Genomic DNA, 26,129 nt, shown 5'->3' on the forward strand with positions numbered 1-26,129 from the left:
ATTTACTTTGATTAATTTGTTGATTTTTTTTTTTTTTTTTTGTGATATGGACATGTTGTGGTTTTGATTATTAAGATCTTAAATGGAGTTCAAATTAATGTGTCACTCAATACAAAGCATTTATCATTGGACAATGGAGTGGTATTAACCTAATGACAACCAATTAGATCCACCCAAATTCAAAACTGGTTAAAAGTTCAGTTTTTTCCCTCTTCCCTCTGAAGCCTTCTCAACTTGAGCTACTGGTGCAGTGTAGGTCAAATGGGACGAGACTCTGTGTTTACAACCACTTAAGCTCTCTTTTTATGGGGTGTAAATGTTTAATGTATGAAATATAAACGATCTCCCCGATTAGGACACACAGGGGTTTCTTTTCAGGAAAGTTGAACGTTCAAATCCTTTGAAAGTTTTTCCTTTGCATCACAGACCCTTAGGAAAAGAAGGAGAGGGAGAAAAAAGAGAAACAGACTTTAGGAAAAGAGGAGAGAGAGATGGAGGGGGTTGAAGCTCGGTTTCATATGTCCTGGAGGAGAAGGAGGAGGAAGAGGAGGAGGAGGTTTTCAGTTTAACACACTTTAGCGTTGTCGAGTCCCACAAAAGAACGGACAAGCAACCGGTGGAGAGCGACACGAATTGTAACATTGTAACATCGCAACATTCTAACAATGGAACACTGCGACACTGGAACGTTTGTTTTGTTTGGGGGTCCCGCTTAAAATACACGCCGACAGCTGGAGGAGTTTTCAAACGGCGAACGTGGATTGTGTTCGAAGCAGCTGAGTGTGCATATTTTTGGATACGGTTATACCGAGAGGAAACGGGGGGAACCGTAGGAATAATAACGACAATATGCGGCGCCGTTTACATTCCGCAACAAGAAGTTTAGGAAAGATGAAATGGGAAAGTTCGTTTTAAAACGCGAGTGTCACTAACAGAGCCAATGTGCTTCTTCGAAGCGTCATGTTATAATGTTATTATCGTCCGTTATGGATTTCTAACGTTATTCGTTGCTTCTGTACATTCGGTGACCGCAACACTACTGCAAATGCCATGAGAAGATGATTGGTTTTCATAAAGGTCATTGCGCGTTGGGAGTTTTTTCTATCACACTTGCTTGGACTTGTATGTGGTTCTGGTTAAACTGATCGTTGATGGCTGTTTGTGTTCGGGTTAACTCTCCACCGGCTGATCAGGGGGGATCGATCCGCCTGATTCACGCTTTCCAGCATCTACAGGAGGAGGACGACCTCGGGACGCGAGAGTGGCTGCTGGTTTTGCACCTGGACTGTTTTGAAGATTCGGCTTTCATATCTGGACCTGGATTATAAAGCCCGTCCGCGTCTTGTGTCCTGTATGCCTGCGTGAGGGTTTCGCAGGCAGGGATGCAGCTGAATCGACCCAAGAGCGCGCATCTCATCAGCTCCAGTCCGCACAGTTCACCCTCTTATTCCAGCCAGTTCAAAAGCATGCGCTTCTCATACCACATCAGCAGCGGTTTACCCAGTCCACAGCCTGCCCTGCGCAGATCAGGTGAGTCTGCAGCTCATTCAAGGCGAGATCATGCTCTGACATGTGTGTGCCATCTCCATTTCATTTCAGTTTCAGCGTTTCGCGTGCAGTTCTGGCAAAGCATCATTACAAATAACAGAGGTGACATTAATGTATGCATGCAGATGTCTCAGTGACGAATAAGGATGACAGGAAAGATAATTTTTGTAAACAGTGTAGCTTAATGTGCCAACTTCTTGGAAAAGTAGAATTTAGAAAAGTTTGTTATTTTCTACATAAAATGTGAATTAATAATGATCCGTTTTCAAATATATTTTTGAAGTTTTTCAACTTAAATTTTTCTTCAAGATTACTGTTTTTGACCTGACCATGACTTTTCATTAAAAGGTCAAATATGATATTTTTAATAGCACAGTCATGAGGTCCTGTCTGTTTTGATGGTTTTCTTGTCACATGACAACAAAATGGCTTCCTGTGTGTTGGTTATGCCTCACTGATTTGGATGAGGTTTTTATTATAGTATTAATATTTGAAATCAGATTTGCTCAACTGGGAGTAAGATTGTTTTTTCAAGGTTTTGGAAAAAAAAAAGTTTTATACTCGCCAAGGCTGCATTTATTTGATTAAAAATACAAATATTAAAGTAATATTATGAAATTTTAACACCTAATTTCCTTGATTTTTTTTTAAGAAAAGAAATTAAAATATTTTAAAATAGGATCTTTTAAAATAGGGTTTTTAATGTTGTCATATTTAACAATTTTACTACTTTTTTTTACTTTGATTATGCTGACTTATGTAGCTTTTCTTTCTTTTTTTTTCTTTTTTTTTTACAAGTAATAATTTACAAAATAGAATATTATGAACTACTTGAAGAATCAACATTTCTTTCATCAAGAATTTTATTATTTTAATGAATTTTTTTCTTATTTATAATCTCTGAATGGTTATATTCTCTTGACATTTTTTTCCTGTAAAGCTGCTGAAAAAAATATCAAAAGGACCTTTTAATGCATGTATCATAGAAAAGATGCATTAGAGTAATTTTTCACATTAATAGCCTTTTTATATGTTATATATAATTCAATAGATCTGGACTACAAAATCAAGCATCACTGACCCATACAGTATATGTAGCTGAGGATCTGTTCTGGTAAAGCAAAGCTTGCAGGTTCAAACCCCACAAGGGTAGATCCGTTAACTGTGACCGTTGTGTCCTTGAGTAAGACACCTAACCTCTTGTGACTCCAGGAGGACAGAATGTTTTTTGCTACATTTTTTGCTACAGTTGTTACCCCAACACTTCAGACCAATAAGTCACAACTCAGTCACATGACAACCCAGCTATATTATGATAATGTTAACAACAGACATAAGTAATGTTTACATGGAGTAAATGTGCACACATTGTGACCCTGTAAACTGCTTTGGATAAAAGCTTCATCTAAAGTAACACACACATGTGTTGATGTAAACGTAGACATAGACGTTGAGTATTTGGCATTTTTGATGTTTTTCTCTCTGAGAGTGAGCTTTGACTCCGGATGTCTAGAAAAATGCCACCACTCCAGTCCTTGTGTTTAGCATATTGTTTAGGCGCTTGTACGACAGTGTCCCAGAAAAATCACCCTTACACTGTATTAAGGGCAGGCCAAACTGATTTGAATGATTACCAAAAGAAATCAGCATTCGTCTTATTTATCCTACACAGCACAGAAGCAGCTGTGCTCTGAATGGATGTGTCCGACTCTGAAGACAAGGTCATCAGTCAAAGTGGCATAATGTATTATCCTGCCACTGCCCGTTTGTCTCAGAGGACGGCGTGTCACTAAATCAATGCCCTACGTTCAGAGTGACATTTTCATGCGATTCTCATTCAAAAGGAGATAATACTCCTGTATAAAGAGCATGCAGTGTGTATCTTGATAATACAGTGCTGTATATTCCAGTTTGCAGCAGCCTCAGTAATGTATGTAGATAAACGTGTGTTGGCGATGCAGTTCGTCAGATGTTTGTTGTGCATGTAATGATATTCACATGCTCCACTGCTCATTTGCTGATAAGGCTACAGAGGAGACGTTGAAGCCTGACCGGGGTTTTTTTGTTGGTGCTACGCTGCCTTCTTTGTACTCGAGTGTGAGGGTCTGTCGGTTTTTGAGATGTTTACTTAAGCTCTGCACTGTGAAGTCCAATTAAATGCGTCTGGAGTTCAGTTCAGTTCAGTGGGCCGCATCTGTGCTGACCACCAACTCGCTAGCGGCTTTTTTAGAAACGTGTCAGTGGTGTTTGATGCACTGGAAGGCTAAACACATGAAGAGTTAGACTCGGTGAAGGTCTTCTTTAATAACCCGTGGCGTTTGCTCAATCTATTACCCTTAAAGAGCTCCTGTGCTGAAAATCAAGTTGTTCACAGGTCCGTATGGTTGTTTTAAAGGGATAGTTCACCCCCAAAATTACAATTGTCAATTTCTCACACTCAGGTTGTTCAAAATCTTATCTCATTTCATTAGACTAAACGGAAGTTGCATTTGTCTTTTCTTCTCTATTGTCAATTTTGATTTCATGGTGACTTTTTAAACTGTGGTGCTGTAGTATTTGCATATGAATTGTGTGGCTTAAATAGCTGTTCTTCTGCATTGCATGATGATATCAGACTGTGTAATTCAGTCAAATTAATGTACCCCAGCACATCATAAATAACATGATGTTGAGGTTAAAGAAGAAAGAATGAATGTGGAGTAGAAATAGCACTGTCTGTGGCTGATTTAACACAGGAGCAGCGAAATGATCTCACTTAAGACTTGTGAACGGGATCAGTTTCCATTTTCACCCATAAAAATAGCATGTGGGCGTTTTAAGCTGCTGTTATTTTGAAACATTTTTATCCTCATTGCATATGACTGTAACAGATGGGGTAGTCGAGTTTTTGTCCATGCATTGTTGCCTTAAACTCACGTGGATCTGGTATAATCGATATAACAGCTGTATCAAATGTGTTTGAATGCTCTTCAAGCGTCTGTTAATAGATTTGCAATTTAAAAGAGAATTTAATTTCATGTGCATTTTTTGCTTTGATTTTATTTATCAAAAGTTTTGGGTCAGTCATTTGTATATGTTTTTGAAAGAAGTCTCTTATGTTCACCAAGACTGCATTTATTTAATCAAAAATACAGTAAAGTTGTGAAATAATATTACAAATATTAACTGTTTTCTATTTAAATATATTTTAAAATGTAATTTATTCCTGTGATGTAAAGCTGTATTTTCAGCATCATTACTCCAGTCTTCAGTATCACATGATCCTTTAGAAATCATTCCAATATGCAGATTTTCTGCTTAAGAAAATTTCAACGTTAAAAACAGTTGTGCTGCTTCATATTTTTAAAAAACAAAAAAGTGACAGTTTTCAGGATTCTTTAGTGAATAGAAAGTTTAAAACCAAAGAACAGCATTTATTTGAAATACAAATCTTTTGTAACGTTATAAATGTAATGCATCCTTGCTGAACAAAAGTATTCTTTTAAGTATTAATACAAAAACACCACTTACTGACCCCAAATGTGATCCCCATGAATATGATAATCATTTAGTATCATGGTGGTATTATAAACTTGAGCTTAAGAATAAGAATACATGATCCTGTTGTAGAAATAATGGCAGAAACCATATTTCACACCATGTTTTCTGTCTCAGAGTCTGTTTGCCTTGGATGTAGGAATTTCGTTGGAAAATGTTGGAATGTGAGGGAAGAACGTATTGCAAAAACTTGGACCCGTCTATTCTTAAAAGGGTGTGTATCTGCGTAACGCAGCCCGAGAACGATCAGCCCCACAACTCCCATGATCATTGTAGTTTTGGAAGACAATATTATCTCCTCCCAGACGGGTATAATGAGTGGCTGTAAGCAAGAAAAGTCCAGCTCTTTCACTTCTGATGGTTCAGAGCGGCTGAAGTGCTGTTGTTACGACAGCGTGAAAGCGCAGCAGTTCTTATTGGTCAACGGCCAACTCGGTAGATGAGTAGGAAGTCTGTCTGGTTGCTCGGCCTGGCGCACTGTGGAGAATTACACTTGTGTGAATGAGCCAAACTCCTTGTAAATCTCCAGAGCGCCATTAAAGAAACAGTCCTCGAGAGGTATCCATATATAGGTTGGGAATGAAGGAAACCGACTCTGTAATGGCTCTCTAAACCTTAAAGAAACCCTGTATGCAAAACAGAGCCATACCCATGAGCCTCTTGGTTTATTTTATAAACACAGAGTACGCATAATACATTATGTTTACTTTAACTCATCCTAGTTTGATTGCTGTGCAATAGAGCACAACAGCCGGGCTCCGGAAGTACAAATCCCACTCGTTTGCTTCTCAGAGAAAATGATTTTTAACAGTAACACAGAAACCTTTCCAGACAGACCTACTACCCAATCCCAGCTTGTTAGATGATGTTTTATGTTTATGTGCAAAACCACAAGTAAGTGTGATCAATTACGACAAAATTGCTCAGAAGCTACCACCCACTCCCATGATGCACTGCTGATAATAGAGTCACACTCCCAAACAACTTACACTATAGAGTTTGTAATAATTAGGAACTTTTAATGTTTTTGGAAGAAGGGTTTATCTGATTGAAAATACAGTAAAAAAAAAAATTGAAATATTATTGCAATTTAAAATAAGTGTTTTCTATTTGAACATATTTTAAAATCTAATTTATTCTTGTGATGCAATGCTGAATTTTCAGCATCATTACTCCAGTCTTCAGTGTCACATGATCCTTCAGAAATCATTCTAATATGCTGATTTGCTACTCAATAAAAAAAATATTTTTTTCATAACGTGTTCATAACAGTATTACTGTTTTAACTGTTTTTGATCAAACAAATGCAGCTTTGATGAACAAATGAAACTTATGACAAAAAAAACTTAATTATTCCAAATGTTTGATCGTGCATGTATTTAAGCATATCTAAATGCAATACATTTATAAATTATGCTTTCCATATATGTAGTGAACCAAATTTTACATTATATATTTAATTTATTTCTTCTGTCACTTGACAGTGCTTCATGGTTTTGTGTCTTAGTTTTTCTGATTATTTTTTATTGATTTAAAATCTGTAATGTTGTGATTCAGCTTGGAGCTATCGGTTTGTTTAAAGGGGTCATGAACTGCCCTTGTTTTTTATTTTATACAGTTCTCTGAGGTCCACTTAGAAAGATTTTTAGATAAATAAACATCATAATTTAGAAGTAATAGGCTATTTTCTGTCCTGAATAGGCACGGCGGAAGTAAACGAGTGCTTCATTAAAAATAAAGTTAATCAAATAAAGTTTATTGTTTGGTTTCTGCGTAAACCCTGCATTATCATTTACCTTGTATTTGTGCGAATCGGTGGGCGGGGCTAAACAGGCAGTGATGTAGAAGCAGGCGTTGATGATCTGCGGAGGCGGGGTTTATCCACACTATAACATCATAGAGTGGTACATTCCAAAAGCTGTCGTTTTGGCAGATTGGCTTCAATATAAGCTGTTTTTAGACTAACGAGTAAGGTTTGAGTTCTGAAACGTACAGATTGTTTTTATAGCACAGTGACCTCTTATATATCAAGATCAAGGGGAATTTATATTTATTTATAAATATTTTTAGATTTAGATTTATCAGTTCATGACCCCATTAATGTTTTAGAGTTGAAAAAAAAGGCCCAGTGGAGAAAATGAATGGAACAAATACTGCCGGGTTCAAGGTCATTGAAAAAGCGGACAGTTACTATTGTGCTCCGCTCATAATATCATCTTCATTGCTGAGTAACACATTCTGTGCTCAGTCGAGTCAGACTTTCTGTGATACTGCTATTTGCAACCTACGCAATGCGGAACTTGAAGGATAAATCTTATATAAACTCTTATATTGGTTTTCAAGCTTCTCTATAAAAGTTCTGATTCGTTTTGGCAGGATCAGTGATAGAGAGACATTTGATCAGATAGAAATGTGAAAACCTAAATCCTGGCTTTGTGGACCTCAGCCTCTGGAACAATGGCAGCACAGCTATGCCTTCAATTCGGCAGACGTACCCTTTAAGACGTTTCTAAACGCCCACATGCTCATATAAAAGCCATCTGGTGGAGAGATTAGATTACTCTGAGGTGGTTGTTTCCATTCTGAATGTGTGTCTTCATTTCCAATATTATGAATTGTGAAAATTGTATGTTTGCACACTTTAATGCATAAATGTGTGGGTCTGAAGGTCATCTGTCTGTTAGTGCTACACAGTAATTAGTATTTAGTGTTAGAGAACTGTACAAACCCATAAACTTTGGCGTATTTGAAAATATTTTAAAATGTAATTTATTTCTGTGAGTCTTCAGTGTCCCATGATCCTTCAGAAATCATTCTAATAGGCTGATTTGCTGCTATTGGAAACAGAACAATTCCTTCAAGTAGCTAATTTTTATTAAATGGTCTGAAATTGCAAATGCAAAAGGAAAGGCAGTGCAGCAGAGAGTTCATCTGATTACAATTTCACTTTAGCATGTTGATTTATCAGCCCTGTGTAATATTTCGACACGGTCTACACTTGCTTTATTGTTGTAGGGTAATGTGATTTGGAGCCTTTGGGGAAATAAACAGTGGAGTCAATGGAGCAATTGGGAGCTGTGTTGATGAAGCTTTACTGTTCTGGTTCTTGTTAGGATCCCATAAAAGTCTTTCTCTATTGGTTTTTGCATATTTCCATTTTTGACTCATAACTACGACCATATTTCGTGCTGTGGAGGTTATGAAATAAACACAAACTGAGTAGGAAAATTCCTTATTTAGCACTGATTGTTGCTTTAGGATTGAACTATTTCAGGTGTTTCAGAGAAGCCATTTCCACAAAGAAAAATACATGCAACAAAGTTTAATACTTGGGTTCTGTTTGTTAATATTAGTTATGTACATCATTTAAAGTAATAGTTCATCCAAAAATAAAAATTATCGTAAAAAGTACTTGCTCTCAGGCCTTCAAAGATGTAGATGAGTTTGTTTCTTCATCAGAACTGGAGAAATTTAGCATTCCATCACTTGCTCACCAAAGGATCCTCTGCAGTGAATGGGTGCCGTCAGAACGAGAGCCAAACAGCTGATAAAAACATCACAATAATCCACACCACTCCGGTCCATCAGTTAATGTTTTGTGAAGTGAAAAGATATGTGTTTGTAAGAAACAAATCCATCAAGATGTTTTTAACGTTCAACTATTCACTGCTTCTGGAGAGTCCATAATCCATAATAACGCTTCCTCCATTGAAAAAGTCCATCCCCTGTTGTCCTCTCATATCAAAATCCACCAAGATATTTGTTTAGAACCATTTTGGACTGTAAACGGTGCTTGATCTGTGCATATTTCTCTCCTGATTCAGACAAGACCACTTTTTCACTAAATTGATATTATGGATAGAGGACTTATATTTTAGCAACTGTTTGAAGTTAACATCTTGATGGATTTGTTTCTTACAAACACGTAGCTTTTCTCTTCATAAGATGTAAACTGATGGACTGGAGTGGTTTGTGGATTACTGTGATGTTTTTATCAGCTGTTAATTTCTCTAAATCTGTTCCCATATGAAGTGGAATAATTTCCACTTCTGTTAAGCTTCTAATAGGTCCATAGTTTCATAAAAACAGCACAGTGGAAGGTAGACAGTTAAAAGATGAGAATATATAGCTATCAAAGAGCACTGACAGGCATTTCGGTCACACATCCACCACTCACGGGTATAAATAGAAACCACATAGGTTTGGCCCGGGCTGACGGAGGAGAACTGAAGGGACACGGCCATGATGTTACAGAGCAGGCAGTGACTGTTCAAGAGAGTTGTCGGCTTCACCAAATCCTGCACAAGATAAAGCTTGTTTAATTAGGCCACCCCCAACACCGTGAGAACCAGGTTTTACCCTTGAGCAAGACACTTGACCTTTGACCCCTACGTTTCTCTCCTAAACTACATGTCCTCTACACTCAGACCCCTTAGGGCATGCATTTTATATTTCCCCAGTGAAATCGAGGTTATCATCAGAGTATATTACTGTATGTAAAAGCTCGGTTAGTAATGCGTCTGGTAGCCTGAAGCGGATGTGATTAATGGCAGTGTCGTCTTTAGCAGGTACTGTGTGAGTGTTAGCTAGCTGTGAACAAAGTGACTGTGTGATAGACAGTGTGAGGTGCTATTACTGTTCTCTCACCTTCTCTTTCTTTTGCTTCCTTTCTTAATTCAGTGAAAAACACTAGCACCATGTGGCTGCTTTTTACATTTATTAAATTTGTTTAAACGCAAAAGCAAATTTAATCAACCAGGACCTTAGCTAACAGGGAAACTGTAAGTACTGCTGTGCTAAGGGAAACAAGCAGTTTATTGTGAAGAGTGACTAGTTGCATTTTTATTTCCTGGGGATTTTTTTTTAAATAAATACCTTTATAAAATTGAATAAAATAAAAAAATGATGAAACCCTCTCCTTTTTAATTTTCTTTTTCATTTTCTTTTCTTTTTTATTGTATAATTTTAATACTTTAAAAAAGTAAGAATATTTTTATATCCTTTATGTATTTATTTTAATATTATATTATATATTATTTATCATAAATGTGTTGTTGTATTGCTTTTAAAATATTTTTTATTTCTATTGTTTTTATTTTAATTTTTTATTTAATTCTTAATGTATTTTGACGACTTTGTAGTTTTATAAAGATCACATCAAACATATTCCTTATTATATAAAGACAATTTTTTCTATTGATTCAGGCCTTGTCCCATATTTCATATATTTTTAAACGCCTCATTTTGTGTTAATGTTGTCTTAATGTTTTTTTTTTAATTGTATTAATATATTTTCAGTTTTTCAAGTGCTATTTGTGTACCAAGCATTCCGTTTTTTTACTACTTTTATCTTTCTATGATAATATGTAATAAATTGTGTGAAAATCATTTCTTTCCACTGAATAGCTTAACTTTAGCTAATAGACAAAGAAGTTTATTATTGCAAAATATTTTGAAATTTGCACCATAGAATGTTTAGCAAAAATATAATTAGAAATGTCATGAAAATTAAATTTTCTTGGTTAAAAATATTATTTATTTTATTTTATTTTATTTTATTAAATGATAGTCTTCTACTGATGCATGTACAGTATGTCTGCTGTTAGTTTACAAATTAAATAAACTAGTGAGAAAAGTTTTAAGTCCACATGGCCACTAGTGCCCATAGCTGAAGAAACACCCTTGAACGAATAAGGTTGCATATCGTGTGTGTGTGTAAAAATGGAAATAGCAGTGTTTGTGGCTTTGAGCAAAGATGTGAGCTAAAATGCTGTCTGTTACTGTGGCTGTGGACTGAAGATGAAGCGAGGGAAAGCAAAGACATTGTGTCAGTGTGTCAGCGTATGGGAATGCCGTGCTGCCATTAGAAACCATGGACAACGTGGCAGGAGAAAGAGAGAGCAGAAGCTCTAATCGCTCGAGAGGGAGCTTTAACCCACTCGCTCAAATCCTGGACGCTTTAAGCTGCTCAAGTGAACGGGGAGGGCTTGATAAGTACAGAGATGACTCTCAAAATCACGAGCTGATTAGACAGCTCACGAGAGAGACGAATGTGTGTCTGGAGAGAGGAGGAGGGGGATGTCTTCGCTCTCTGCTTCTCCACAGCAGAAAATGTAATGAGAGAGGCAGACAAAATAAAACATGTGACCTCTTAACCACGTTTTTTTTTTCCAGCAGTGGAGGGATGAGAGAAACGCATGCAGTGCTTCATGGATTTTCCTATACGTGTAGCATTTTATGAATTTTTTTCAGCAACGGTCAGCGTCCAAGTCCACGTGTGCACTGTTGTCAATGTGAAAATGACAATACCACATGATACAGTCGATAGATGAATCATATTCATGGTGCTCACTGATCCGTAGCTTTTATTAATGATAAGAACAAAATTAATTTCTAGTCCAATTTAATTCAGTGCTATGGTTAATGTAAAAATGATTTATTTACATTCATGCATTTGGCAGATGCTTTTATCCAAAGCATTGTATTGCATTCATCAAACATGCATTGCATTCAAGATCTTCATTTGATCAATTAATGCATTCACTGGGAATTGAATCCATAACCACAGGGTTGCATTTAAACCGAAAGTCATTGTGACTGTTTCACAAATTGTGATTAAAGTCAACTTTGCTTCTTGTTCAGTTTCCTTCATTAAAATGTGCTAATGCTACACAATTCTTAACATTTTGTCTCGATTAAATAAGTAAAATGTATGTTTTTATAATTAATTTGTGTTGGATTACATGCATCTTGAATGACCAGTAAATATCAAAATCAAGTGCTGTTTTATGTGTTTTTGAGAAGAATGAGGGAAAAGGAAGTCTTGTTTGTTAGTGTTCTAATATCTGAAGATTTAGAAGAGTTTCTATTATATTAATGAGTGGAGGTTTGATTTGAGGTCAGGTGCAGTGTTTCCATAATCCAGTACATTGTATTTATAATGTGGGCTGTTGCTAGTTAGTACCAAAAAAGTTTTATTTGAGCTACTCAGTTGAGTTACATTTCTACTAGGTATTTATGAGTCAACATGGTAATTTTATGTTAAGAAAGAAAAATTCAACGTGGAACAGTTTTTTTTTTGTTTTTTTAGAAATTAATACTTTTATTCAGTAAGAGCAAAAGTGGCAGTAAAGACATTTATAGTGTTCCAAAAATGATAATTTTAAAATAAATGTTGCTCTTTAAAACGAAAAAAAAATCAAAAAATGTAAAAATATTAAGCTCTGCTGCTTAATATTTTTTATAGAAACTGAGATACTATCTCAGTTTCTATTAAAATATTAAGCAGCAGAGCTGTTTTCAACATTGTATTAATACAAAATGTTTCTTGAGCAGACAAACAGTTAAAACAGTAAAACTGTTATGAATACGTTATGAAAAAAATATTTTTTATTGAGTAGCAAATCAGCATATTAGAATGATTTCTGAAGGATCATGTGACACTGAAGAGGAGTAATGATGCTGAAAATTCAGCACATCACAGGAATAAATTACAATTTAAAATATATTCAAACAGAAAACACCTATTTTAAATTCTTTAAAAAAATAGTTTTGATCAAATAACTGCAGCTTTGGTTAGCATACGGGACTTATTTCATAAACATTTAAATGTTAAAAATGTTCATATACTACTTTCAGCCTCTTGGCTCCATGACTTTAAGACTTCCATTATAAGTCTCAGACTCAAATACCAAAGTTAAAGATCACTGAACCCACATTCCAGCCCCGTCTGAGCTGAACAAAGCATTGCATTCCTGACCACTCGGAGAAGCTCATCTATACATACAATAGTATCAGAATTGAAATAGAAGGCTGGAATGCTGTAACCGAAGCACGATGGATTCTCTTTCTTTGGAAGAGATAAGTGAAGCTACTCGCAGTAAAAATCAATGGCGTCATCAATCTTTTACACCTCATGCACCGGTTCTGAAGGTCTTCCTGCTTCAATCCCAGAGAGAGACGCATTGAGCAGGTTTGGTTTAGGGAAGACTAGTGCAGAGGTGTAGCCTAATCTCTTAAAATCTGTTCTTAAACAGAAACTGCTTTAGGAGGGAACTGATAAAACCTTTGGTTTGGATTGCAGTATCTATTTGTTGAATCTACACAACTTTTTTAAAAGGATAGTTCACCCCAAAATTAAAATACTGTCATTTAGTTACCTTCCAAACCTGAGTTTCTTCCTTCTGTTGAACACAAAAGAAGATATTTTGAAGAATGTTGGCGACTGAACAATTGCTGGAAGCCATAGACTTCCATAGTGTGAGAAAAAAAATATTATGAAAGTCACTGGCTTCCAGTACTTCAAAATATCTTCTTTTGGGTTCAGCTGAAAAAAGAAACACATACAGGTTTGTAACAGCATGAAATTACAGAATTTTCATTTTTTGGTGAACTTTAACTGCAGTTTACCTGCTTTGTTCACATAATTCTGGTTAATAGGATCCTCAAAACGAAGTTGCATTGTAAATGCTGATTGCTGATTATATTCACAGTCACTTGAAAGTCAGCTGAGGCTTGTCTTTTTAAATGGACCGGATATTATTAATCATGTTTTTAAAATCATGCGTTCTCACAAGTGAGCAGACGACCAGCCCCCTCTATCTGAGAGTGTTGTTAGACATCTGGTAAAGGGGGCGTAACAAATCCAGCCCTCTGGGAGTGAGTTCGACATGTCAGCAAGCAAACAGCTGAGACTCTCAAGGCCTCATTTGGCCCTACAGTACAGCACTCACACCAGCTCCAGTACAGTACAACAACAGCCGGCCATAATCCACTCATACACTTCCACTTCCTGTTCTTCACTGTGACTGTGTTCACAAATAGCTTTTTGCATGCTACTCTTACTGTGTTTGTAGTATGTAGCTGTGCATGCATGGAATATCTAAATGACCTACTGTGCTATATTTGCTAAAATTAGGAATATTGTATTTCATAATGCAAAGCACTTCAATTGATCTTCCATTTGTGTGTATGTATGTATGTACAGTGGGTAAAATAAGTATTGAGCACGTCAAAATTTTTTTCAGTAAATATATTTCTAAAGGTGCTTTTGGCATTACATTTTCACCAAATGTTGGTAACAACAAAGAAAACAATAAGTTCAGAAATTAAGTTCTGTGTAAGTAAACGGAATGACCCAGGGTAAAAGTATTGTACATGCTTACTGGAATTTATTTAATACTTAATACAAAAGCCTTTGTTGGTAATGACAGCTTCAAGACACCTCCTGTATGAAGAAACTAGTTGTTTGCATTGCTTAGGTGTGTTGTTCATGGTGATGTACACAAAAATAAATATACACTCTGTATATACATACATATATATATATATTTATATATATATATATATATATATATATATATATATATATATATATATATATATATATAATACAAATGTACAAAAAGTAAATAAACAAAATATACTGTATATGCAGTGTTGATAAAATGTTAAAATGATGTTCAAAAACTCAGGACTATGTGTGGGATACTGTCTATACTGCATACTATTTTTTTTATATAACTGTCCAATATGCAACGATAAACATTACAAACATCACATGACTTTATTACGTTTAATTCAGTGCATTTAATTTGGTGAAGTTATGAGTCAAGAAGTAGATGTTTAATGTAATGATGCAGTACTTGAAATTCATTCTGCACGAGCCCCATGTGTTGAGTTTGTGTTCTTAATTACACTAAGGTGCTTTGTGTATTCGTCTAGAGGCCAATAAAAGTGCACCGAATGCAGAGAGTGGAGGTCAACTCATTAACTCTTAGTTCATTCCTCCTGTTACTAACAAAAGACCAGTGAACTCTTCTACTAACTCTCTTGCATTCATCCAGAGGGACTGTTTTGGGGATTTTATGGCCTTGAGGTAAACGCATGGGGATGATTGCACCTCTAGAGATCATTTTAATAATTTAACACTGGGAATTTATACATAGCTCATCCAGTTGTACTCGCAGAGCTACTGTGCTATTATTAGTGTCGTTTTCTAATATGTGTGTGTGTGTGTATATTTATATATTTGTAATTTATTTGTTTTTTGCAAGGGCCACTCGTATTTATTTTGTTTGTTTGTTTATTTAATTTATTTTATGTATTTATATGTTTGTTATTTATTATTTTTTGCAGGGTCTTATTTATTTCTTTGTTTTCTGTGTTTTTTTTATTATTTGCTTTTTTTGCAAGTGCCACTTGTATCTTTTATTCTTTCTTTCTTTAATCTTTTTGCAAGGACATTTTATTTATTTATTTTTAAATGAATTCATTCATTCATTCATTCAAGGATCTCTCATAAATACAATAAATACATATGTACATGCATAACATAAATAAATGTTTGTTTGTTTGTTTGTTTCAGAGGCCACTTTCTACATACATTTATTTATTTTTTGTTTATTTTTATGTATTTATATTTGTTTTTTCCATTTATTAGTTTTGTCTTTCCAATGTTTGTTTGTATTAAGGTTTTGTTTACTTTTTTCCAGGGGCCACTCACATTTATTTATTTATTTATTATTCATCTATTTAGAAAATATGAATGCTGTTTGCCGGTCTGTGTCTAAGCGCACACGTGAGTCACTGGCCTGTGGCATTTAGCCTTGTGATGTCGTCGGTGAGCATGCGCTCCGTGTCGAACTCATAATAATGGGCCGGGTGACAGTAGGCAGATGGCCTTCTCTCTAGGGAAATCAGGGGGGGTAAATCTCTCCATTTAAAGCCTACAACCTGTGCCAGGGTCTGAGAGAGCAACAGCACTGCTGACCCAGCAGGGGTGAGGAAAATGAAAGAAAAACGGAGGGAGGGATCGGGCAAACCCGTGCCACGTAATCTCAAGTCATTCTCTGTGCGAGAGGATTGTTCAGACCTTTGACAGCAGCACAGACTTACACCATCACAAATGATCCTAGATGCACGCTATAGCATGATGTGTCTTGTCTGGAGGGAAGCAGCTGGGTGTAAATTGTGTGACCTCAGAGATCATCCAGGAATGATTCTTTACTTGATATCACTGCTGCAGAGAAATTGGTGTGACACACTTTTATATTCTGTGTCAGACTTCATTATTGTGTACTCAGGCTCATCTCGATGTCCTAAACACTACATTAATCCGGCTTGAAACCCATCTGGATTATTTGCAGTGGTTTGTCAACACCAGAAGCATTTGCTAAGTCATTGCGCTTATTTACTTTACTGCATGTACGGCAGCCAAAATTTCACAAACCCTCGACTTGAGCTCCCTGAAAACTTTGGCCATTATACATCTTTAATATAACAAAATATGAATATCATTTGAAAGAAATATCCTGCAAGCACACTTTTTAAACAAAACATTTAAAAGAACGTTAATATCAATGAAACATTTCCATAGTTAAACTGAAATTTCCTTTTTAAAATACTTTGTCTAATGCAATGAAATCCAGACATTAATTTACTGTATTTTCTTTAAATAATATTTATTCTATAATATTTTGTATTTTGAGGGAATTTCATGGTTCTAGACAATATTTATCTGCAAAATATAAATATTAGGAAATATATTTTGTATAATATCTTAATTTAGTAGTGTTTATTAGGTTTTGCATATGAATGTGTATTGAGAAATGATCAAAGTCTGCTTCATCGTGACTGATTTGTAGTTTTAACCCCCCCAAAATTGCTGTGTATTTTTGTATTTTTTGTATTTTCCCATTCTGATAAAGTCAAAATGTAAAATGTTTGGTTTAAAATGTCTGAAGAACACTTGATCTTTTCATTTATAAAATGTGTGCTGACATTATTTTCTTTATCTCTTTAAGGACAGAGGCCATCTTGGAAATTTTCCAGACAGTTATTTTTTATGCATTAATTACAGCTCCTATCTAAAGACTGAAATCTCCAGTACTACAATAATACCTGACAACAATGATATCATAAATTTAGCTTTAAATAACTTTAAAACCTGTGTTTTTCAGGCTGGCTCAGCTAATGCAAAATATTCATGTTTCAGAGTTAAAATAGGTGATTGGCTCTTTTCACTAAAAGGTGAGACTTTTTTCTTTTAGCGCCCATGAATTATCATTATGGTTTCATTCATTCAGTTTCCTACACATGGCTTGTCTCCTCATAGTTGAAGTCAGTACATGTCGATGATGACAGATAGGGTCACGTGTTTGATCATTTGTGATGCCTGTTTTAAAAAGAGCCTAATTACACGGCACCACGCCTGCGGTTTGACTATAAGATGGTTATTCCATGAGTCACAGGAACTCGATCTGTTGTAACCTTTTTAATTGAGTGCTTTTCTAATGCATCAGTTCCATTACGCCATCTTAATGAAAATCACATCAACCTATTATTTTAGAGCAGAGAGATGATGTAGAGTAGAAATGTTTTATTTTATATATATATATATATATATATATATATATATATATATATATATATATATATATATATATATATATATATATATATATATAGCTTACACACACACACACACCTATATATATATAATATATAGCTTATATATATATATATATATATATATATATACACGCAAACACACACATACATATATTATATATATAGCTTACACACACGCACACATATATATATATATACAGTAAATATATAGTGTATGTTTATATTTTTTGTTATTTTTTTTGATATATTTCTATTTTTTAAAGAAATATTTTATTTAGATGTATTTATATATTTGTGGTTAAAAAATTGTCAAAATAACATGGTAGTACCATTGTATTTCATTATATATATATATATATATATATATATATATATATATATATATATATATATATATATATATATAGGTTTGGTTTGTTTTATTCATTTTTTTTTTTTTGTAAGTGTGCTATTAAGTTGCATTCTTGAATACATAAATGTACGGAAAAATCTTATATATTTTATATTACAGTTTTTTATATTATTTTATTTTTAAATAAACATTATTTATATTTATTTAGATTTAAATGATTTAAATGGTACAAAAATATCATTTTATTTCTGTCTTTTTGTCGTTCTTTCTTTCTTTCTTTTGTGCAGATAAACTGGTAGAGCATGTGTTTGTATAAAAGTACTATACAGGATGCATTTTTTTCTTAGTGCTGTACTACAGTATTTTTCTTTGAAAATACCTGAAGTACATGAATTTGAATACTGTGGTAAATATCAAATGACCATAATATTAGGCCTTCCATGTGATATCATTACTGTATTGCCATAATGCTTTTTGTAAGGCTGACACAAGCAATGCCAAGGCCATGAGTTTCTTTAGGGGAAACCATGGGGTAAACACATATTAATGCATTCTTTACATGCATTAGTCATCTTATTAAAAAAAAAAAAGACTAAATTAATAAATGTAATGTTAATGTCATATAGCCTACTGTGGAATGTTAAAATACCATAGTGTTGCCAAGACACTTTTTGTAATAGAAAGTCTAATATGTAGAATATATATACAGCAAACACACACAAAAATCGTAGCATTTTGTTTTGAATGCTAATATTAGGGGTATCATAATACACACAGCCCGAACTAAACCCTCTAAACTGTTGTCAAGGAAACAGTCGAGGATGGTGAGGATGATGGTGAGGGGAGGAGGGACCTGGTGTGTGTGTGTGTGTGTCAGGGCAGTCGGAGAGGGGTGGGGGGCGCAAGGTGCATTTTTATTTCCTTATCATATCCGCATTTTCAGTGTCATCATGGCCACCGCTGCACAAACTTCTAATATATCGGTTTTAGTGTCGTTTTGGTGTCATTAGCGTGGTTTTGCGGCGGGTTTGTGTAGTAAACGCGTGGTCTCGAGGCGTTGGAGATGATTCTCCTCGCGTCTTAGATCGTTCGCCGGTGGACTGGAAGAGCAACCGGGTTTGCGTTTAATTAGCGTTAATTGTATCCGTTTGATTTTAATTTCGTCCTTGAGCAACTGGGGAGATTGTGTCTCCCCGTTCTGTATTTTAATGACTGGTTTTGTATTTTGCTGCGCGATGTACATGGATAAAACCAGTGTGCTTCGGGGTAAGAAGCTTTTTTTTTTTTTTTGTATTTCATATTTAATTTCGACATGTTAAAGCATAATGTGGGTTTTTAAAACGAAATTGTGTCAATAACTGTTAAAGCACATGCAATGTAATTTTGTATGCTCATCTGCATCATCATATAGCCTACACCATCATGATGGGAATATTATACATGCATGTTCAATAGTTCAGTGTGTCAGTATGTAAAGTGGGTGTATTCACCATCTGCTGTCTATACATGCATAATTTGCGTTGATATTTTATTATTTTCAGCATGCATTGTCATAAAATGTATTTTGGCTTTGGATAAAATGTTATGCTTTGATCCTGATTTTTTTTTTCTGTTTGATGAAGGGGGATGGGCTTTTACATGCAGTGGAGTAAAATTAATGACATGCACCTTTCCTATGCACATGATAAATCACACCAACATGCACATTTTGAATTGTCTGTGGAATACCGCTGGTGCTTCACCCACATTTTGCAGGCTGGTGCATCATGCCTGCTGCACACGGATGCATGGAGACATGCAGTGCAGCCTGACATGTAGACGTGTGTGTGTGTGTGTGTGTGTGTGTGTGCAAGGCACTACTACTGCTGTCGCCGACCCCTGCATTTGCAGTATGCATGCCTTTTGAAGGTTATTTGACGATGCAGAGACGGCATGCACCTGCCATCATTAGGGAATGTGCGCTGTCTGTGTATTTTTTTGTGTTTCCATGTTGTTGTCAGGGTCTGGCTATGTGAATGCAATGTCGGTTTTATCATTCCATGTCTGATGAGCTGACAATCTGTTATTTTAAAAATCAAGAAGCACTGCATGATACATCAAAACAATCCCTGTTAGCTGTCAACTCACCACAGAGTGGGTGTGCCTGACTATAGTATCCATTTCAGCGATGCGTTCTTTCGGACGGATGCATTTCAGAAATGAATGAACTACATTCAAGTGCATCTACTGAAACTTTATGCATCGCAAGTTTTCCCTGAAAACACTTATTAAGTTTCATGCACTGGTGTTGTAATGGCCTTTTTGATGCAATGCATTGATTGATGTGTGGATTTGTTTAGATTTATAGGAGATTGGGTGGCAGATGTGTGCAGTGGTGTTTTGCTGGCGTCTGACCCATTAACGCAGCCTTCAGAGGCACAGATGTCTGTGCCTGGTTTAATCTACATTATTTACCACCTTCAGTAGGTCACCTAATAGAGTCTTTAAGCTTGTGTTGTTCTGACTGCAGTAGTTTTCTTAAAGGAATAGTTCACCAAAAATGAAAACTTGAGAAATTATATTCTCATACAGATGTATTTGGAGAAATTTAGCATGCCATCACTTGCTTACCAGTGTATCCTCTGCAGTGAATGGGTGCCGTCAGATTGAGAGTCCAAACAACTGATAAAAACATCACAATAATCCACAAGTAATCCACACCACTCCAGTCCATCAATTAATGGGATACTCCACCCCAAAATGAAAATGTTGTCATTAATCACTTACCCCCATGTTGTTCCAAACTCAGTAAAAGCTCCGTTCATCTTCGGAACACAATTTAAGATATTTTGGATGAAAACCGGGAGCCCTGTGACTGTCCCATAGACTGCCAAGTAAATAACAGTGTCAAAGTCGATAAAAGGTTTGAAAGTCATCGTCAGAATACTCCATCTGCCATCAGACGTGCAATCTGGGTTATATGAAGTGACGGGAACACTTTTTGTAAGCGAAGAAAACAAAAATAACGACTTTATTCAACAATTCCTTTGTCAACAGTCTCCTCTGTGTCTCTCTGTATCACTGTATGCTGTGTATGCTCTTCTGTATCATCCACACCACAAGGATGCGCTGTTTCTATGTGTATTTAGCTTTGACTTGAAAGAAAACAGCACATCCTTGTGGTGCAGATGATACAGAAGAGCATACACACTTACACAGCATATGGTGATATATAGATACACAGAGGAGACTGTTGATAAAGGAATTGTTGAATAAAGTCGTTATTTTTGTTTTCTTCGCTTACAAAAAGTGTTCCCGTTTTCCGTTCCCGAAGCTTTTACAGGTTTGGAACGACATGGGGGTAAGTGATTAATGACACAATTTTCATTTTGGGGTGGAGTATCCCTTTAACATCTTGTGAAGGAGAAAAAAATGTTTTTGTTAAAAACAAATCCATCATTTGACATTTTGAACTTCAAACTGTTGCATCCAGCTTTTCTTTTTCTTTGATGAAAAAGTCACCTTGTCTGAATCAGGAGAGAAATATGCACAGATCAAGCACCATTTACATGTGGATTATGGACTCATATTTGGACCAAAAGCAATGGTTGAAATATAAGATGCCTTGATGTATTTGTTTGTTACAAACACGCAGCTTTTCACTACGTCAGTTGATGTGTGTGGATTACTTGTGGAATACTGTTATGTTTTTATCAGTTGTTTGGAAGCTCATTCTGACGGCACCCATTCACTGCAGAGGATCCATTGGTGAGCAAGTGATGTCATGCTAAATTTCTCAAAATCTGTTCCAATAAATAAAGAAATGAAGCTGGACCTAGAGGATTTTAAGCAAATTTTCAGTTTTAGATGAACTATACCTTTAAAGGCACAGCACTAAAGGCAAAATTAGATTTTTCATGCACTGGTCAATGAGATCTTGGGCTATTTGGCATTTCATAATGTGTTTTTTGAGACTACTGGAAAGAAAATAAATACACTTATAAGTGTTTATTTTATTGCACTTTATTTATTTGCATCTGAGGATTTCAATTATAATCTCTTAAAGGCTGTGAGTTTTTCTGCTGCACTGAATCAGAAATCTCCACTTCAGTAGCACTTACATACACTAAACTTTACAGCTTATTTATATCTATATTCTGAATTCCTATGTATTTTCTAAACAAATATTTTGAACCTGGCTTCAACCAATCTTCAGATTTTGGTTCTTCAGATATATACAAATTAGTGCAAGAACACCTAAACACTCTGTTCAAGTCTTAATCAATTAACTGGGGAATATGGTGTTATCTATTAGCACAGTTTTTACCCTCTTCACCTGTGATAGCTTTGCCTTAAACCTTCCAAAGACTCCAGTAATGTTTCCCTGCAGATTTTCGGACAGCTTTTCGGGTGCTGTTATAAAGACTTGTTTTTCTGCTTCACAGGCTGTGCATTGTTATGCAGTGTCATCTTCACTTGCGTCTTGGCCGGGTTTAGATGAGAGCAAATCTTTTTGTGTATTGTGTGATTGTGTGTAGCATCTGCGTGTTGACTGTCCTGTCAGTGCACATGCTCCTGATCAGGATAAAAATAGTCCTTCTGTTTCAACACAAGAGAAAGTTTGCTTTCACCGGCGTGTCTTTCTGTAGCCGCAGCGGCATGATGTTTGCTCTTACGCTTTATATTCTCTGCATGTTGAGATGAGCAGAACAAAACTGACGTCTGGCATTTCTGTGGAGCCTGTTTCCATTCCATATCGGTGAGCTCATGAAATATTAATGGAAAGGCACATAAGATTGATGAATCAGCAAAGTGGTGTGCTTCTAAATGTCTTATTGATCCTGATTTGACTGACAGGCACAGGGATTCTGACCGGTCATGTTATTGTAACAAGAGGAAGCCCTAATCACAGACGGATCTCTAACCACAAGTGTCCTATTTTCTCTTTGTTCCAAAACACAGGCATAGGCCAAGATAGACCATAGACCAAGAAAATTGCCGTGGGGTTTACTTGGAACAATTTTCATTCAGAAAGTGCGGGTAAATGTGCAAATAATCACAAACCAAGGACAAGTAACACAAGTGAATTTTTTAAGTAGAAAGACTGAAATGGTGTAGCTTCTTTGTAAGGTAAGAGAATTAAAAAAAACAAGATGAGGAATAAACTGAGAAATGTGATTATAAATAATAAATACAAATATAATTCAATAAATACTGAAAAATATAGATCAATTTGACAATTTCACCCAATATTATTCTAATGTCATTAGAATTTATACTATATACTGTTCAGTAGTTTGGGATTGGGAGGATTGTTAAATGTTTAAAGTATCTTATGCTTATTTATCGTAATGCAAAATGCAGCAAAAACAGTTATATTGCGAAATATTTTTAACATTTAAAACAACACTTTATTTTAAAATGTCATTTTTTTCTGTGATTCAAAGCTGAATTTTCAGCATCATTATAAAAACAATGTTGATATTTGTGTGGAAAAACCATTAGGCCTATATATATTTTCCAGGATCCTTTGATGAATAGAAAGCAATGTTGATATTTGTGTGGAAAAACCATTAGGCCTATATATATTTTCCAGGATCCTTTGATGAATAGAAAGTTTAAAAGTTTAAAAAACATTTATTTAAAATAGAAATCTTTTGTAACATTATAAATATCTGTGACTGAATAAAAGTAATAATGACTTCCAAAATAATTTCAAAAGAAATCTTGCTGACCCCTAAACAGTAAACCACATGGTTTGAATTTTGAGTATATACTATACGCTCTAAACAATTATTTTTCAAAGTTGTAAACAAAGCAAAGATTATTAGAGTACATTTTACTGAAATAGTATAAGAAAATAATCTTTCTGCTTTAAAAATGTCACTCTTATTTCAATGTTACTTGCAAACAATTATGTTTTTTATAATTCATTGTGAAATTTAAGTTCAAATTGTTTCTACATTATTTTTTTCAGTCTACCTTTATTGCAGTGTGAAAAGCCAATATGTGTCTGACAAGCTGCGAAGTGCATCATCATTCATATTAGAGAGTTCCTGTGTGGTTTTATAGTGTAGACATCAATCTGAATTGTGAAGATATAACCAATATCCTGATATCAGACCCATGGGGTGGAGATTTCTGCAGAGGTTGTCAAATGTGAGTCTGCTGTGCCTCAGTGCAGCCAGCAATACCTCCACCTGTCTCCACCGGACCACAGCTCATTTTTTACAGGCATCTTTGCACCATTTAGGAAAAGAATTTGACCTGTGTCCTAATGTGTGAATGTCTCTAATAGTCACTTTCTTACAGTGCAGGTGCAGTACATCCTGTTTGCTCATGCACAAGGTGTGCGCTGATGTCCTGATTTCACGCTCAGAGTTTGATCTTGAAATGTTTTAGTCAGGTTGGCAGTTTCTTTTAGGTTCAGTTGCTCATTAACATATTGCTAAATAGTTCACTGTGGACTTTCGATTTTTGATTGGAAATCTTTTGAGGTGAAGCCATGGGTCTTTTTATTGAAATGCAAACTGCTACACTCAATAGGATCTAGCTTTGAATGTCTTCAAAGTGGTTTTGTAGGGAAGCTGGTGAGGCAGATGTTCTATTGAATCATGGGTAATTCAGAGTATGCTTACAGACGTCCGTCACATGAGCTTCCCATTGGAAGTGAATTTCTGAAAGGGATAGTTCAACAAAAAATAGAAATTCTGTCACCATTTACTCACCTTAAGTTGTTTTAAAAGCCGTGTGATGGGGTGTGCGATATTAACACAAAATTGATATTTGAGATTTTGATGATAACAATAATTAGACCAAAAATGGTAGTGAAACCATTTTCACTCAGAAGTTGCTTGTAAATTTCACAAATAATTACAACGAAACGGCAAATTTTAAACCAAAATTTTGAAGTATAAAGCCTAAAGTGTTTTCTTTTAAAATCTTTTAATGGTTTATTTACAATTTTGGAAAATCATTTTTTGCAGTGTACCTGGAATGGTTTAGGCCTGTCATGGACAGCTGTCCATACTGAAGTTTTTCATATTTTTTCATATTATGTGTGGAGTTAGTTTATAGCAGTGACAGAAATAAACTACGAGTCTAATAGAATCCACAATGAGGCAATATTTGCCATTAAACTGATTTTCACAGGATTTTTTTACCTTTATAATGGCATTTTATAACCTTGGAAGTATGCATTTGCATCATTTGTTAATAAATTCAATAAATTCCATCTTAGCACTGCAGAATTTGCATCTGAAGTGGTGTTTAGGTGTATTTAGACCATTTAATGCAGCTGTGCACAAATATTAAAAAAGACTATTATGTCTAAAATCTAACTCAATGTTAACTTGTTAATGTATTTAACTGTTTTATTGTTTATTTAACTGTTTTATAAGTCAATATGGCATTTGCAACTGTGCTGATATTCTGGAAAACAGCACTCTTGTTTATGATATTGGCTCATGTGAAGTTACAAATTGTATCTCATAAAACCAATCTTAATCTTCATCTTTTTTTTCTTTTTTTTGGTGTGTGAAAAAGCATATTAAATACACCAGATATGTAAACAATGCAAAAAAAAAAGTTTAACTATACAACTGGATATAAATATATTAGACAAAGCTTGTAGGAAAAAATGGCCCCATATATCTTGAATTTTCGTAGACGATACATATTTTGCAAACCACTACAGTATGACTATCTTTGTGACATGCGACACAAAATAAAAAAAATCCCAGCTGCCGCAGTCACAGGGTATTGTTACCAGAGGCTGTGAAGATGCTCCAAAAAAAAAAGACTAAAAAGTGCCAGAACTTCTCTTTTTCATATGGATTAGGAATGACATGGGGGTGAATTATTCCTTTAATAAACTGCTGCCAAAGCAAGTCAAGGATTAATCTTTAGTCTCTGAATTGAAGAGCAATACAGCATATTTTTACTCCAGTAGTATGTCTGTCTCTGCTTTATCTTCATGGCCCTAAAAGCCCCCGTCTGCACTTTATGCCTTCAGGAGAAATGGAGCATGACAATATCAGTCAGTCAGAAGTAAACTTCTCAAAAGGAAGACGCCTGTATGAAGCGTATTTCAGCAGTGCTTTATTTTGATGACACTGAATTTGCAGCATGAGCATGCAATGCTAGTCTTCATTAAAATGCATGCTTTTGGCCGTCCAGGAGAAATTTTCCCATCTGTTTAGATGTCTTTATGACTTTGTGCCTGAATTGACTTTAGGCTTTGTGCCTGTAAATGGAAATGTGTTTTTTTTTTCTCTGTCTGCTATGGAAAAAAGTCTTTTCT

The 26,129-nt window shown here is 35.2% G+C and overlaps 1 protein-coding gene across 1 annotated transcript in view; it reads left to right on the plus strand.

The window, feature by feature from the left end:
• The first annotated feature begins 335 nt into the window (after positions 1-335).
• Positions 336-26,129, plus strand: part of LOC109070020 (FYVE, RhoGEF and PH domain-containing protein 1-like) — a 46,453-nt gene continuing 20,659 nt past the window's right edge. The window contains 1 exon segment of the mRNA XM_042729330.1: positions 336-1,530. Coding sequence (XP_042585264.1) covers positions 1,383-1,530 — 148 coding nt within the window. The 5' untranslated portion in view covers positions 336-1,382.

The sequence above is a fragment of the Cyprinus carpio genome, chromosome B8, assembly GCF_018340385.1.
Source record: "Cyprinus carpio isolate SPL01 chromosome B8, ASM1834038v1, whole genome shotgun sequence".
NCBI classification, from domain to species: Eukaryota; Metazoa; Chordata; class Actinopteri; order Cypriniformes; family Cyprinidae; genus Cyprinus; species Cyprinus carpio.